This window comes from Barbus barbus, assembly GCF_936440315.1.
Source record: "Barbus barbus genome assembly, chromosome: 46".
In the NCBI taxonomy this organism is placed as follows: domain Eukaryota; kingdom Metazoa; phylum Chordata; class Actinopteri; order Cypriniformes; family Cyprinidae; genus Barbus; species Barbus barbus.
In genome coordinates, this window is record NC_136724.1 from 1607501 (window position 1) to 1624740 (window position 17240).

Below are 17240 nucleotides of genomic sequence, written 5' to 3' on the forward strand. Positions count from 1 at the left end.
CTAATAAAATCATTTTAAAAATGTATTAAAATATAATCTATAATTTTTTTTTAAATGAATATATAGCTTTTTCACAATACATTTCAAGCTTTAAATATGTAATTGAAATGAGGATATATCCATACTTGGGAAACAAATCATTTTTGGTAATTCAGTTGAAGCTGAAATAGAATAAAATAAAAAAGTAAATATTAGATGAAAAACTTAAAATATTAAAGATTACATATCTAAATAAAATGAGATGTGTTGCACGAGCAACTTACTGTTATAAGTAATATTACTAAAACCGAAATAAATGTAAAGGTAAATAAAAATATCTAAAAAATAATAAAAATGACAAAAGCAAATTTGTCAAATTTTAAATGAAAGCTAATTAAAAATATTAATAAACACTAAAAGTAAAGGATAATATACTTCCAGCCGGTTATGCTGCGTTTGCGAATAAATGACCTCACGACTGACCAATCCGAATCAAGCATTTCAGAGAGCCATGCAATAATAGTATATAAATAATACTAAAATAACAAGAGTCATTGAATCGCATTGGACTTCATGGAATCGTATGCAGAATCATATTAGCACCAATGCTGTAGTTACCCTTCACATGAATAACGAGCATCATGCTTGGAACGGACAGAACTGTAAACCTTGAGGTTTAACACCTCGTCTGCTGCCCTGCAGGGGAACATTCCTTCGCGGGACAGCATCCACACGTACTACCAGAGGCAGATGTGCAGGCCAGCGTCCGCTGAGTCCATCCTGGACCGGACTGAGGACGAGTACTCGGACTTCAGCCCTCTGCGGAGCCAGGCTTACAGGACGGACGGCGACGAGTCCGATCTCTCTCGAGAAAACCTGTCCAGGTGAGGAAACTCCACTCAACGCGTTCTAGATCTCTGTTGGAGACATGGACAATGGATGGAAAGAAAATCTAATTTATGCATATGTAATTCAGCTGTTATTTTCAGCTTGATCCAGACAGATACTCCCAATGTCCAGAAAGTCCCGCTTATCTCAGAGTTGATTTACCTCCAAGAAAACCACTCTTTTGTTTTCTTAACCAGGAGAAATGTCTTCCGTTAAAGCTGTCTGCAGAAATGAAGTGTATTGGGAGCTGAAGTATGACAGAGGTTGTGTTTAGAAAAGCTCAGTTGCAGGGTCGGGTATTGTTTGAATTTTAGCAGATTCTGCTTATTTATTCAGATTCTTTCATTTCCAATAAAGTGCAAAAAAACAAGTCAGATTTTTAGATATGAACCATATATATTCTTTGTGGTTTTTGCAAAGCATTCGATTGCAGCTGAATTCCATGAACAAAAATACCACGGTAACGTTCGATTACTGTATTTATATACCATGCTATTTACAAAGAATACCATGTTACCACAGTAAAGCCATAGGAATTCCCTGCTCAGTTTTTACACTTTATTACGATATTCTTACACCATCGTGTTTTCATGACACCTGAAAGGTGCCGTATTAAACAAAACATGCTAATGACATGCTATGTATTGTAAGTGGATCATGAATCTGGTTTTGTCTGTGTGTTTTCTGTAGTGTGTACACAGAGTCCACTGTGCTGTATGAGTCCACCCTGGACCAGCCTGAAGAAACCAGCGAGCGCGTTCTCAAAACCAGCCAGCGAGCTCGACCCAGACTCTGCCGCCTGCCTAGTGTAGATGTGCAGACGTCATCTGCAGACAGCGCAGCGTCGAGGTATCCACCATCCGCTCTGTGTTTCTGTGTAATTACAGCTCCGGGGCTTTCTGTCATTACCTGTTAGGAGGCAGGTGACTCTATTATGTGTGTAAACGAATCTGTCCTGAGCGTTAACACACACACACACACAGCTGTGGATGGTTACTGTAGCCCTGTGATGACAGACAGACAGTGTTTCCAGAACCTTCTGCTCACACACAGCCAAAGCACAATGCCTCTTGACACAGATATTCAGAGTCAGTTCAGTCACAACGCCACACAAATTAGATTCCTAATGCATGGTGGATCAGTCTGTTATTAATCTGTGCTGTTTGTTAAGGCGCTGTTCATTTATCCCACACTTTTTATCTTACTATTTGGACTTTGTTTCTTAAATTTCTGAAAAAGATAAAATTGTGAGATAAAAAAAAAAAAAAAAATCTGAATTCTGACCTTTTTTATCACAGTTCCAAGTTTCTCACAATTCAGTTTTCTGTTTACACCACAGAATAAAAAAATCAGGTTAATTGCTACTTTTTATATCAAAATTCAAAAAATTTCCAAAAAAAGAGTTTACATCTTATAATAGGGTCTTTTCCAGTATATCATATATCATAGTTTATATATCATATTTATAAATTATAAACTCTTAATTGTGATTTAATTGAGTTTTAGTCTAGACACAATCCGAAAAAATAAGATATAAACTCAATTGTGAACGGGCGAAAAATTTCTCTTTCATGAAGTAATGCTGGGGTTTACATAAAGATAAACAGATATTCATATTAAAATATTAAAAGTTTTGGATAGTTGGACAATTGGATGTCTTTTAAAAATCATGGCAACATAATGGGTGGATTTTTTTTTAAAAATGTAATATATTGTCAGTATGCATTGTTTTATGCAGTTTTGGGAAGTAACTAGTAACATGTAACTCAATTACCTAATTTAAATACATAATAAATGCAATTGTAATCAGTTACAGTTACTGAGAAAATATATGTCATTAAATTACAGTTACGTATGAAAATGTTAATGATTACAAAAGGGGTTACATCTGATTTAATACATACAGAGTTAATTGATTTATTTCATAAATTGCATTGACTGCTCTAATAAATGAGACGCCAATGTTTCAGGAGTTTAGGAGACAGAATGGGACACATGCTTATTCCATAACTGTTTTGTTTCCTGTTTGGGTTTATCTATATACTTTTTTCTTTTTTTTAAGATTAACAGTTTTTTTTTCCAAGACACTGTTATATGCCAATATTTCTTGTCATAGCTATGCATAAATTTGATTTCAAAAACAGTATCGTAGCTACAAAACTATTTCTTGTTATGGTTTTACATCAGTATTTAACCGTAATGAGAATGATCTTAAAGTAAGTCTGATTTTGTGACAGCTGTGCTTTAAAATTAAATTATTATAATCTTAATTCAAGGGATAACGGATTGTGAAAGTGATAGTAATCAGTGTTGAATACTACTGTAAGGTCAACCCTGACTGCTTTACATGTTTGAACATGATTAACAGTTATAGTTACACTACACTGCAAAAAATGCTTTTCAGCTTACATCTGGTCTGGTCTCCAGCCAAAATATCTAAAGATTCTTAAATCAAGAAGGATTTTCTAGACAAGTAAACATTATTGTATTGTTTTCAGAAAAAAACAAGTCAAAATTAGGTAAGCTTTTGCTTGAAACCAATGGGGTAAGAAAAATAATCTTTAAATTTTCTGTTTGACATAAGATTCTTTTTCTTACCCCATTGGTTTCAAGCAAAAGCTCACCTAATTTTGACTTTCCAAAGTAACCTTCCCAGCACTGGTCTTATGCTAGTGGTCCGTTCTGGACGCCTTCAGGGCACACTTCTGGGTAAAGTGGGATGGGGCTTCCCTCTTGTGGTTATTCACATGAAGCACAACCTCACTGTTTCTGACTGACCTGTGTTGTGTGTGTTCCTCTGGCAGTGAGCTGTACTCGAGGCAGGGCACCAGCGACACCGTCGAGGAGACCGAGAGGCAGAGAGAGCTTCCCGAGCATCCAGACAAACTCTGGAGCAGCGCCTCAGAGCTGCCGCCTCCGGGAGCCGCGGACATCCCTCCCTCGTACAGCAAAGCCACGGGCCTGGACTCAGCGGGACGCACCGAGGGCAGGAGGCTGAGGATACAAACCCCTGACGATGAGAAGAGCGCCGACACTCTGCTCTCAACGAGCCATCAGCTGACCGCCAGCGAGCTGCTGCAGAGCAGGTGACCACACGTTATTAAACTTCTTAGACTGTGTCTACAAAATAGTTTTATTCTTCTTTTCAAAAGCATTATCATTCAATAGTTTTGGATTGGTAAGATTTTTCATGTTTTTGAAATAAGTCACCAAGGCTGCATTTATTTGATTACATATACAATAAAATCAGTAAAATTGTGAAATATTATTGAAATCTAATATAGCTCTTTAATATGTGAATATGTGTTAAACTGTAATGTATTTCTGTGATCTGCAGCTGTATTTCCAGCATCATTACTCCAGTCTTCAGTGTCACATGATCTTCAGAAATCATAATAATATACTGATTTACTGATCAACAAACATTTCTGATTATTATCAATGTTGAACACAGTCGTGCTGCTCAATATTTTTGTGGAAATTGTGATACATTTTATTTTTCAGGATTCACAGATGAACAGAAAGTTCAAAAGATCAGTATTTATTTGAAATATAAATCTTTTATAACATTATAAATGTTTTACTGTGACTTTTGTTCAATTTAATGTGTCCTCACTGAATAAAAGTATTAAAAAACAAACAAATGACTGACCCCAAACTGTTGAACAGTAGTTTATGTAGAAATACAATCATATAACATTTGATTCATGTGTTGCAGCACATTATGCATTCGTATTTCCAACAATACTTAAAATTATAATAATAATCTTTAACAGTAACTATAATATTTTAAGGTCCAATTGGTTAACTTATTTTAAATTATGTTTTTAAAACAAGGCTATTTATGTCATGTGGAGTTTTTTTTCTCTTTTTCTTGTACATGTATTGCTCCGAATCAGTATCAGCTGGTTCCCACTGTCACAACTAAATACATGTGAGAAATATTTCCTGGGCAATAACAGGGAAAATGTGTTAGACTTTTATGGCCAAGACTTTAATTATGTAGACTTTTATGTAAAATTAAAATAATTAAATTAAATTAGTGCTGTCAAACGATTAATCGCATCCAAACTAAAAGTTTGTGTTTACATAATATATATGTGTGTGTTGTGTGTATATTTATTATGTATATATAAATACAAACACATGCATGTATATATTTCAGAAAAATGTTACGTTTATATACTAAATATATTTATATATGATATAATTTATATGTATATAAATATATACACGTAAATATTTTTTAAATATATGCTGCATGTGTGTGTCTTTTATATATACATAATAAATATACACAGTACACACATATATATTATATAAACAAAAACTTATTTTGGATGCGATTAATCGTTTGACAGCACTAAATTAAATTAAATCAAATTAAATTAATAAATAAATAACTAAAAAATATTTAAAAAATATATTAGAAATGAAAAAGTGTGCCAAATCTCCCTGTATGTGAAAGTACAGTTTTCTATACTGAGCAACAGTCCACACTGAGACCCATGTGATGCTCTTCTCCTGCAGGATGTTCTATGACGAGGAGCTGGAGGCGTCTGAGCATTTCTACCGCTCTCAGCCGCAGTTCCTCCAGCTCTGCTACGCTCTCTATAACATGCTGGTGGCTCACTCTGAGATGGTGTGTTACCTGGTCATCATCCTCAACCACATGATCTCCGCATCGGTGGCCACGCTGGTGCTGCCCATCCTCATCTTCCTCTGGGCCATGCTGTCGGTTCCCCGGCCCAGCAAACGCTTCTGGATGACGGCCATCGTCTACACGGAGGTATCACATTGAGCTTTGATAGTCAGGTGTCTCAGTGATACGTGTTGGGTAAAACCAATTTACAGTGTTCTTGTTGCATGAATTAATGCACTTACTATAGTAATAACAGTAAATTATGCAGAATTACAAACACTACAGTAAGTACATGTTGTTAATTAATATTACTCAGTACTTAATTGCATAATTATACTGCAACAAGGACAACGTTGAATAAAGTGTAACCAGGTTTTGGATTACAACACGGTTGCATTAGTTAATGCATTATCAATGAGCAACGCATTTATTTCACTATTTACTAATCCTTGTTTAGGTTAGTTAATAAAAACTGTTCATTGTTCAGCTCAGATCCATTAAATAATATTTACAGATACAGTTTTTGATCATGTCTTGGTAAATGCTGAAATTAACAAGTAATGCTATAATAAGTATTTTTTTATTGTTGATGTTAACTAATATGAACAAACGAAACCTTACTGTAAAGTGTTGCCAAATTTGCTCTTAACCCTCATATTGTGTTTCGGAGAGGATTTCTTTTTCACGGAAATGCTAGTTAATGCTATTGCAATAGACTAAAACTTACTGACTTTGCTCACACAGGGTTTAACAACTTCCCAAAAATAGCTCATTTGGGGTTTTCCCCCACCTTCTTACACTAGCGGTGTTCCCAGTCAGAGATGAATGACCTACAAAAATAGCTTATAAATGTTCCATTATGATGATATATTATTACTAAATCTTGGATTCAATCTTTTTATCAGCTTGTTTTCTTTCAATCAACACAGGTTTAGGGTTTGAGTTTAAACCTCTATTTTTTGAGTGAACATTGACAAAATTATCCACAAATAATGCTTTTTTTACTGGAAAACTGGTGCATAAGCTCCGATCAATGAAGCTTACGATCAGTCAGCTCCACAAATACACCTGCGCTAACTGAAAGAAAACAAGTTTACATGTAGATTAATTCTAAGATTCGGTCATAATAATATAGCATAATGTGAGATTTATGCTTAATTTTTAAAAGGCCGGTCAGAAAACACAAAAACACCAGTCAGTAACATTTTAGAGCTTTATGAATGAAAACTTTTTGCACACATTCGACATAAAAATCAACAACTTTTCTAAAGAAAGCTGTGCTAAAAATCTGGTGTTCCCTGTCAAAAATGACCAGCCTTTTAAAAATTAAGCATAAATCTCACATTATGCTATATTATTATGACCAAATCTTAGAATCAATCTACTTGTAAACTTGTTTTCTTTCAGTTAGCGCAGGTGTATTTGTGCAGCTGATTGATCGTAAGCTTCATTGATCGGAGCTCCTTAATTTAGTGACTTGTGAGAGTATACAACAGAGCTGTGCAAAGTGTAATCGCAGCGTATAATCATTGCAGTTAACTGTGTGTTCACCGTCTGTTTGATTATGTGTTATTTGTAACTAACTGCATGATTTTTACTGTACATTTCTGCCATAGTCACCACTCCTGAATATATTTCTGTAAAGCTGCTTTGCAACAATTTGTATCGTAAAGAGCGCTATACAAACAAACTAGAATTGAATCGAATACAACAGCACAAATTAATAAGGCCAAACTTGGAACCATTGATGCCTGGCAATATTTTTCTTCCAATATATTGGATTTTGTAAATTAATGATTATATAATGTAACCTTTTTTCCCCTTATTTTTCTTGCTTATGTATTTATTTATTCTTTCTTGTGTCTTATGTGTCAGTTATCCCTTTTTCCTTCATTGCTTGTTCCAAGTCTGTTCCAATTATTGTTTATATTTGATAGACAATAAAAAGTTGATCACAAAAAAGAGAAAAGAAGTTGATTAGTGAGCACTTAGTTAATTAACACCGACCAGCTGACCACATACAAATAACCTATAATCTTAATAAAATGTTACATAACCTGTGGTTAACCTGCTTTAGTCTGATAGTTATCATGTGGCATTGATCTTTCTCAAAGCAATCTTTTTTTCTTTTTTCTACCTGAAGGTCACCATAGTGGTCAAGTACTTCTTCCAGTTTGGCTTCTTTCCATTTAACCAGAGCATAGAGCTGGACAAATCCAAGCCCTTCCACCCGCCTAACATCATCGGTGTGGAGAAGAAAGAGGGCTACGTCCACTACGACCTGGTCCAGCTCCTCGCGCTCTTCTTCCATCGCTCCATTCTGAAGGTAGAGAGACGCTCTTCGATCTGTGTAACGGGTCTTAACCCATTTGTGACCCTGGACCATAAAACCAGTCATAAGGGTCCGGTTTTTTTAAATTGAGATTTCTACATCTTCTGAAAGCTGAATAAATAATATTTCCATTGATGTATGGTTTGTTAGGATCGGACAATATTTGAAAATCTGGAATCTGAGGGAGCAAAAAAATCTAAATATTGAGAAAATCTCCTTTAAAGTTGTTCAAATGAAGTTCTTAGCAATGCATATTACTAATCAAAAATGAAGTTTTGATATATTTACGAGGAAATTTACAAAATATCTTCATGGGACATGATCTTTACTTAATATCCTAATGATTTTTGGCATAAAAGAAAAATTTAAATTTTTTTAATTCAACTGTATAGTTGGCTATTTCTACAAATATACCTGTGCTACTGATGACTGCTTTTGTGCTGCAGGGACACATTTAATCTTACATTTTTATCAGACATGTAAATATCAAAATGATGTGTCATTAGTAACCCTTTGAAATAATCAATAGTTATTTTTATTTCAATGTTTATAGAAAAGTGTGTTTTATGGTTGGCCACAACTGTGAGCGGTGGGATCATGTGTATACTGAAATTAAATTATTTCTCCAGTCATCAAAATTCTTATACATCTCAGCCCAGTTATTAACCCAAGTCAAGTCACCTTTATTTATATAGCGCCTTTAACAAGACTGATCAAAGCAGCTTTACATTAAATAGAAAGTATTTCATATTAAATAGAAAAATAGTGTGTCAATAATGCAAAAGGCCAATGACAAACACTCAATTTTCAGTTAAAAGGCAGTTCATCATTGAATTTACATTCTATGGTTACTATTATACTTATAAAACCCATTTAAAAACCAAAACACTCACCGGTCACTGCTGTTGCATATTTATCAACATATTTACTCATTCTATGTCCACACTCAACAAAACTGAATAATTGTGAATTCATATATTAATACCTTAAAGATAATGTGGACTAAAAATGTTTGTCATATCTTTGTTAACATACTTTACTAGCCTTTTGTTTTGGAGCTTTAATGAAAGCATTATCTTCTCATGGTGCAAACAGGAATTAAACTGCTTTGGTCATGTGACAATTTGCACTGAACATGTGACACTGCAAATTGAGACCCTTTATTTTTTCCATATTTGCAGATAATACACTAAAACAGCAGTCAGTGACATTTTTAGAGCTTTATGAATGAAAACTTTCTTTACGGTCACTATTGTGGGGTTGAATGGGTTAAGTGAGCAGGAAAGGTGAAAGCCCTCTTCTTCCTCAGTGCTACGGTCTGTGGGATGAAGATGAGCCCAGGTCAGGAGGTCAGACTGCGATCTCTCAGCACACTGACTCAGACAGCGAAGAGAAAGCTCAGTCCCGGCCGGAGAAGAGCACCGCTGACCTCTCACCCGTCTCCACACACGTCCGTCTGCCCAGAAAACCCCTCCACAGCAGCTCCGCGGTCCGGCGGCAGAGCTCCAGCATCTCACAGCGCTCGGCCCGATCCAAAGCAGGTGTGCTTCTGCGCTATGCTCAGATGTCTGAATCTACGCTTACATTTGATAAATTTGCAGGGCCAATAGGTCTAATTGCAATGGTTCCTAACCAGAAACTTCCAAGTGAGCCTCAAGATGACTTAAAATGATTTAAAATAAGACAAAACTAGCTTTAAAATAAGCTAAAACGGCTAAAAATCAGGTTATAAGCTGACTTATTTTAATTTGCTTCCCCTAAATTCAAGGAGAAGTCTTAGAAATTACAAAAATCTTAGAAAGCAATGTATATTTTTAAAATATATATATTTTCTATTTATGTCAAGTTTTACATTTTTAATGGGTAGAAGTTGCTATTTCTCAGTAAAAGAAAAATAAAAAAATAATACAAGACTTTTAATTATAAACAAGTATGAAATACACAGTGACTCTTATTTTGAAATTCTATGTTTTACTGTTGCTGGCTGCTCATTCAGAAAGACAAGGGAGATAACATATAGAAATCTTATAATATAAACACTGTCAACAGTTGTTTATAAGCATAAATGGAATAAATGCATTGCGTTGATTGATTGACACAGCAAGCCTGTAAAACACTCTACAGCAGCTCATGTTTATTTAATGAAATCACAGCCTGAAGTTACTAATCACATTTGGCTGTATAATGATTCTTGTTTTTCTTCACCTTAAATTTAAGAATGATGATTAAAGTTGAGACATTTTAAAAACCCGCAGGTACTTTGATAGGTTTCACAGTCATAGATGCAAACTCCTCACCTTTCAGTGACAACTCTGAAGGACTTTTTTGAGATCAGAATAGGTCAGCTGTGAGATTTGCTTAATCTAATGAGAAAGTGTTTTATGAGGGGAGGGGAGGGGGTCTTACAAGGATAAATAAGAACTGGTCATTTCACTAAGTTTTGTATAGTATTTTCTTTACTCTTTACTTCAAAAACTATGTCTAAAAAGGGTAATATTTTATGTATTTGAGGTCTGAGATGTGGGACCAGTGAAGAGAGAGAGCATTGCCGTCTAATCAGCTAATATTGTCTTAAATAGCCTGCATAGCACTTCATCTTTTATAACATGGGATTTTGACAAAATATATTCAAATATCTTGATTTTTGTAAAATGTTGCAACAAGATGTTATTTTTGTGTGTGTGTGTGTGAAAATAACAGTTTTGGACACACAGTATAAGGTAATAAATAAAATAAAAACATTTAAAAAACACTTAAAGTAACTACAAAACTGCATGTAAATAAATATCTTTAAAAGAAGCTCCGTGTGGAGCATGCCCCCAGTCCGCGCAATGTTCTCACCTTTTTCCCCCTTACCTGTTTGCATCTCTGACAGTTCACACACATCTATTTTTAGTCTCAAAAGCACCGTTGATCCCTGATCTTGGCTCTGGATGTGTGTGTTCACAGGCAGCAGCGGCACGAGGACGAGTGTGCGTTCACTGAGCGCCCAACAGAAGAGCCGCAAGGAGCTCGTTATAGAGAAGCTCAGAGAACAGCTGATCAAAGCAAAGCGGTTCACTATCAAAACGTGAGACTCCCGCTCACCTCACTCATTTATTTGAAAAGGAAGTTAAATCATCGTATTATTTCTGTATATTATTCAATCTGCTGGGTTTGTGTTGTTTCAGGATTCTGGAAATCTACATTCCCATTCGGCAGTTCTTCTATAACCTGATCCACCCGGAGTACAGCGCCGTGACCGACGTCTACGTGCTCATGTTTCTGGCCGACACGGTCGACTTCATCATCATCGTTTTTGGATTTTGGGCTTTCGGGGTTTGTAGAGCTTCACCTGCTCAATCACATGACAGCTTAAAGGAACAGTTCATCCAAAAATGAAAGTTTTCTGAAAATGTGCTCACCCTCAGGTTATCAAAGATCAGGATGAGTTTGTTTCTTCATCAGGTTTGTAGAAATGTGTCTCTGCATCAGTGTCTCAGCAATGGATGCTCTGCAGTGAATGGGTGCCGTCAGAATGAGAGTCCAAACAGCTGATAAAAACATCACAATAATCCACACCACTCCAGTCCATCAGTAAACATCTGGAGAAGACTAAAGCTGAGACACATCCAGCATTAAGATGTTTTAACTAAAATCAGAATCAGAGAGTGCTTCATTGCCAAGTTTGTTTACACACACAAGGAATTTGTCTTGGTGTTAGGAGCTTCCAGTACAGAAGTACAAACATAGTGCAGACAACATATAATTAAGGTAATAAAAGCACTAATTATGAAGAGAATAGACAATAAATTATAAATAACAACAGTAATAGAAACAAAAATATACAGAAAAGAGAAAATGTCCATAGACAGAACTGTGAATGTGCATATGTCTTATGTACGGATGAGGGTTTGAAGAGTTATTTACAGATGTACAGTACTGGGGTGTGTTATGTGTTGTTCAGGTGGGATATGGCCTGGGAGAAAAAACTGTTCTTGTGTCTGGCTGTTCTGATGATTAGTGATCTGTAGCGCCGGCCAGAGGGCAACAGTACAAAGAGACAATGAGCTGGGTGTGAGTGAGTGACTTTCTTAGCCCTTTTCCTCACTCTGGAGATATAAAGATCTTGGAGGTTGGGTAGAGGGGCACCGATAATCCTCTCAGCAGTCCTGACTGTCCATTGTAGTCTTCTGATGGCTGTTCATGATGGTGAGTGGGGGGAGAGCAGGGGGGTTTCTCCTGAAGTCTACTATCATCTACACTGTTTTGGGCGTGTTAAGCTCCAGGTTGTTAAGACTGCACCAGACAGCCAGCTCCTTAACCTCCTGTCTGTAAGCAGACTCGTCACCGTCCTGAATGAGGCCGATCAGTGTGGTGTCGTCTGCAAACTTCAGGAGCTTGACAGAGGGGTCTTTAGATGTGCAGTCATTCGTGTAGAGGGAGAAGAGCAGTGGGGAGAGAACACAGCCCTGAGGGGCGCCAGTACTGATGGTGAGAGTCCTGGATGTGAGTTTGCCCAGCCTCACTAGCTGCTGCCTGTCTGTCAGGAAGCTAGTGATCCACTGACAGATGGAGGAGGGCACAGAGAGCTGTCTCAGTTTGTCTGAGAGAAGGTCAGGCATGATGGTTGTTCCGCCCATCGGCGTTTAGTTCGTTTCCTAGTCGGACCCGTTTTGGTGACGGACCTAGTTTCGAGCCGAGCTACAGCGCTGAAATCACCTACGAGTCTGCGTCATTACAGAGTTTGGTCAAATCTTTGTCTGTAAGTAATTTTTCGTCAGAATTGTGGTTTCTGTATGATGCATATGTTTACATTTAAGTAATGTGTGTTATTACATTCGTGACTCTTATTAGTTTCATCGCGTAGGCTCTAGATTGAAGTCTTTTGTTTTCCGACTCACTGATTTATCTGCTCAACAACGAGCCGCGGTGCTTCGCCTCAGATTAATTAGTTGATTTATTTACATCTGTTGATTCATATAGATTATACAGGTAACAGTCTAGCAGATAGTTTGGTGTTACTGAGGATGTTTGTTTAATTTCTATGCAATAAGAACGTCTGTAGTTTATTGTGTAAAAAAGACAACAGACGTTACACTTTTGTAATGTTTATTTTCTGTTTACTCTTTCAGTCTTACAGACTTAAATGAGGAAAAAACTTGAGAAATAAAACTGAGGAAGAAAAAAGGCAACAAAAGATAAGACATCAATCCTCAACAAGATTTACGAAGTTTCTCTTCATTGCTGTTAACTATCTGTCTAGCCGTACAAATCAGACGTCGTACATGCGAGGGCAGAATAGTAAGAAGACAGTAATACACCAAGTTCAACACGAAGCAGTTCAACACTCAACACTGATTCAGCGTTGCTGACCCATCGTCATCCAAGCAACTAGGATGGATAAACGGAGTAACAACGAAGAAATGTATCAGTCCTTGGTGACTAGATCCATCGCCCAATCAAGTAGAAAATCATCAACAACAAGCTCTGCTGCACTCAGAGCTCGAGCCAGAGCCGAAGCTGCCCGCATGCAGGTTTCATTTGCTCAGAAAGAAGCAGAGATGATGGTCGAAGAAGCAACATTAAAAGCAAAAATGCACATTCTAAAGATAGAAAAGGAGGCAGCTACAGCCACCGCAGAAGAAGCAGTGTTTGTGGCTGCTGTGGAAAATGCAGATATAGATTCTCATCATGACATTGACTTACCACTCTCGCCATCCAATGCTGCACAACGGACAAGTGAGTACGTTTTGCAACACAGCAGTAGTGCATCAGAACCCATACCTTTGCACACATCTTCACAACCTGCAGTAGAGACAGTCAAACAAGAAATGAGTAACCTCAGAATTGACAATGAAGATACTCACCTACAAATAGCTCCTACAAATGTGAAATCTCAACCATCAGTGAGCACCATACAACAAACTCCAGGAAATGCCCCTCCTGTGCAAACACAGATAAAGAGACATTTCAATCCACAGGTAGATGCAACTTACCTGAGACAGCCTGCACAGCAGAGGTGGGACTGACAATTCTGTAAAGCATACAGCAACCACGCCAGATGTCGCAAAATACCTAATGCGAAGAGAAGTGGTTACATCTGGTTTAATGGAGTTCGATGACCACCCAGAAAACTATTGGGCATGGAAAACTTCTTTTCAAAGTGTCATTGATGAACTCACCTTATCTCCAAGAGAAGAGTTAGACCTCTTGGTTAAATGGCTTGGGCCAGCGTCTAAGGAACAAGCAAGAAGAATCCGAGCCATACACAGCCACAACTCAGCTGCAGGGCTTAGCATGGTTTGGCAAAGACTAGAAGAGACCTATGGAACCCCAGAGGCAGTTGAACATGCACTCCTGAAGAGGATCGAGGAATTCCCCAGAATCTCAAACCGAGACAATGTGAGATTAAGAGAGCTTGGAGACCTTTTGCTTGAACTCGAATATGCAAAGGAAGGAGGATACCTCCCTGGACTAGCATATCTCGATACATCACGCGGAGTGAACCCCATATTAGAAAAGCTCCCATTTAGTCTTCAAGAAAAGTGGATTTCCCAAGGGTCAAAGTACAAAGAATGCAACCATGTCCCCTATCCACCTTTCACCTTCTTTTCACAGTTTATTCATTCTGAAGCTAAAACCAGAAACGACCCTAGCTTTATGATATCTCAAGCTCACTACTCAGGTCCAACCAAAACAGAGAGACCCACAAGATATAACAAAGTACCAGTGTCTGTGAGGAAGACTGACGTGTTTTCTGAAGCTAAAGCAGCTCCTACAGGCTCTGTTGAAAAAGGAGCCACAGATCCAGACCGACTATGCCCCTTGCATAACAAACCTCACGCACTCAGAAAATGCCGTACCTTCCGCAGCAAGCCAATAGAGGAGCGTAAAACCTACCTCAGGGAGAAGAACATCTGCTTCAGGTGCTGTGGTTCGACCAAACATAGAGCAAAAGACTGTGATAAAGAAGTGTTATGCAGGGAATGTGGCAGCAAGACTCACACATCAGCTTTACATCCTGGTCCAGCACCCTGGTTCTCAGAAGTTCCAGCAGATCAAGGCGAGGAGGAGGAGACCCACGAGACTCCTCCTGGAGCTCTCCCTGCAGTAACATCAAAATGTACAGAGGTTTGTGGGGGAAACACCAATGCCAAATCCTGCTGCAGAATATGTTTGGTTAAAGTCTACCCTGAAGGTCATCCAGGAAAGGTAATTCAGACATATGTAGTGTTAGACGACCAGAGCAATCGTTCACTTGCTCGCCCTGAGTTCTTCAATCACTTTGGCCTCTATGAAAAGGCGTCTCCCTATACGTTAAAGACTTGCTCTGGTGTTATGGAAACCTCGGGGAGGAGAGCAACAAACTTTGTGGTGGAATCCTATGATGGAAAGATCAAGATCAAGCTTCCAACCCTCATTGAGTGTGAAATGATTCCAGACGACCGAGCCGAAATCCCCACACCTGAAATTGCTCGCTATTTCCCACATCTGAGACATGTAGCAGATAAGATACCACCACTCAACGAAAATGCTCAGATCCTTATCCTGCTAGGAAGAGACATTTTGCGAGTGCATAAAGTGAGGCAGCAGTATAACGGAGACCATGAAGACCCCTACGCTCAACGTCTTGATCTCGGGTGGGTTATCGTAGGAGATGTATGTCTAGACCGGGCTCACAAACCACCCAGTGTCAGAGTGTACAAGACACACACACTGCCTAATGGACGGACATCCATGTTAAGTCCCTGTCCTAACAAAATTCAAGTGAAAGAGACACTTAACAGAAAAAACACTCACCAACCAAGAAGTCTGGACTGCGCATTCCAAGGCGAGGAGACAGAAAAACTTGGAGCCACAGTCTTCGACAGCCACCCTGATGATGAAAAAGTAGCTCTGTCAGTAGATGATCAAACATTCCTGGACATCATGGACAAAGAGGTTTATGTGGATCAGGCGAACAGCTGGGTAGCTCCGCTGCCATTCTGCAAACCCCGCCGTCGTCTTCCAAACAACAGAGAGATGGCTCTGCGACGACTCGTATCTCTCAGACGAACTCTAGACAGACGCAGAGACATGAAAGAACACTTCCTAGAGTTCATGAGAAAGGTATTTGAGAATGACCACGCAGAACTGGCACCCGAACTCGAGGAACATCAAGAAAGGTGGTACTTGCCTCTGTTCGGGGTCTATCATCCTCAAAAACCAAATCAAATAAGAGTTGTTTTTGATTCAAGCGCCAAACATGACGGTGTGTCGCTGAATGACGTGCTGCTCAGTGGGCCAGACTTAAACAATGCCCTGCTGGGTATCTTAATCCGCTTTAGGAAAGAAAACATCGCAGTCACCGCTGATATTCAGCAGATGTTCTACGCATTTGTTGTTCGAGAGGATCATCGTGATTATTTGCGCTTCCTTTGGTACCGGGATAACGACTTGAACAATAACATCACTGAATACAGAATGAAGGTGCACATATTTGGCAACAGCCCCTCACCATCAGTTGCCATTTATGGTCTAAGGAGAGCTGCACAAGAGCATCAGGATGAGTACGGCACAGACAGCAAGGAGTTCGTCATGAGGAACTTCTACGTGGATGACGGTTTGACGTCGGTTCCGACAGAAGAGGACGCTATTGATCTTTTACAGAGGACTCAAAAAATGTTAGCAGCGTCGAACTTAAAACTCCACAAAATCGCTTCCAATAGCAGCAAAGTCATGACAGCATTTGCCCCAGAGGACCTTGCAAAAGACTTAAAAGACCTCGACTTTAGTGCAGATCCACTCCCACTTCAGCGGAGCCTTGGACTGATATGGAATCTGGAGAGTGACAGTTTCGGTTTCCAAGTATCCCAAGAAGAGAAACCGTTCACAAAAAGAGGCATCTTGTCAACAGTTCAGAGTCTCTATGATCCACTAGGCTTCGTGGCTCCCATCACAATCCAAGGAAAAGTTCTCATCAGAGAACTGTCGTCCAAAGAATATGATTGGGATGATCCTCTCCCATCAGACAAGCAAGTGTCCTGGAAGTTGTGGAAAGAGTCTCTTCTGGAACTAGAGAAGCTACACTTCAAGAGAAGGTATGTGCCTATCCCTCTTGTCTCATCTCAAAGTCGAGAACTCTGTTTATTCTCTGATGCTTCCACTCAGGCTATCGCTGCAGTAGCCTACCTGCGTGTCACCAATGATGAAAACCAGTGCCACGTAGGATTCGTTATGGGCAAAGCGAAGTTGGCGCCGCATCCAGCCCATACAGTTCCACGTTTAGAGTTGTGTGCCGCTGTCCTGGCAGCCGAAATGGCGGACACAATTTGCTGTGAGATGGACATTGAGATGCATGCCGTGAGATTTTTCACTGATAGCAGGATTGTTCTCGGGTACATCCATAACACCTCCAGAAGATTTCATGTGTATGTT

The 17240-nt window shown here is 38.7% G+C and overlaps 1 protein-coding gene across 1 annotated transcript in view; it reads left to right on the forward strand.

Moving 5' to 3' along the window:
- piezo2a (piezo-type mechanosensitive ion channel component 2a) overlaps window positions 1-17240 on the forward strand; it is a 139830-nt gene that overhangs the window by 109219 nt on the left and 13371 nt on the right. The window contains exons 36-43 of the mRNA XM_079409605.1: window positions 682-863; window positions 1558-1716; window positions 3672-3953; window positions 5398-5656; window positions 7653-7835; window positions 9151-9382; window positions 10791-10911; window positions 11012-11159. Of these exons, the coding sequence (XP_079265731.1) occupies window positions 682-863; window positions 1558-1716; window positions 3672-3953; window positions 5398-5656; window positions 7653-7835; window positions 9151-9382; window positions 10791-10911; window positions 11012-11159 (1566 nt within the window). The remainder of the gene's footprint in view (window positions 1-681; window positions 864-1557; window positions 1717-3671; window positions 3954-5397; window positions 5657-7652; window positions 7836-9150; window positions 9383-10790; window positions 10912-11011; window positions 11160-17240) is intronic.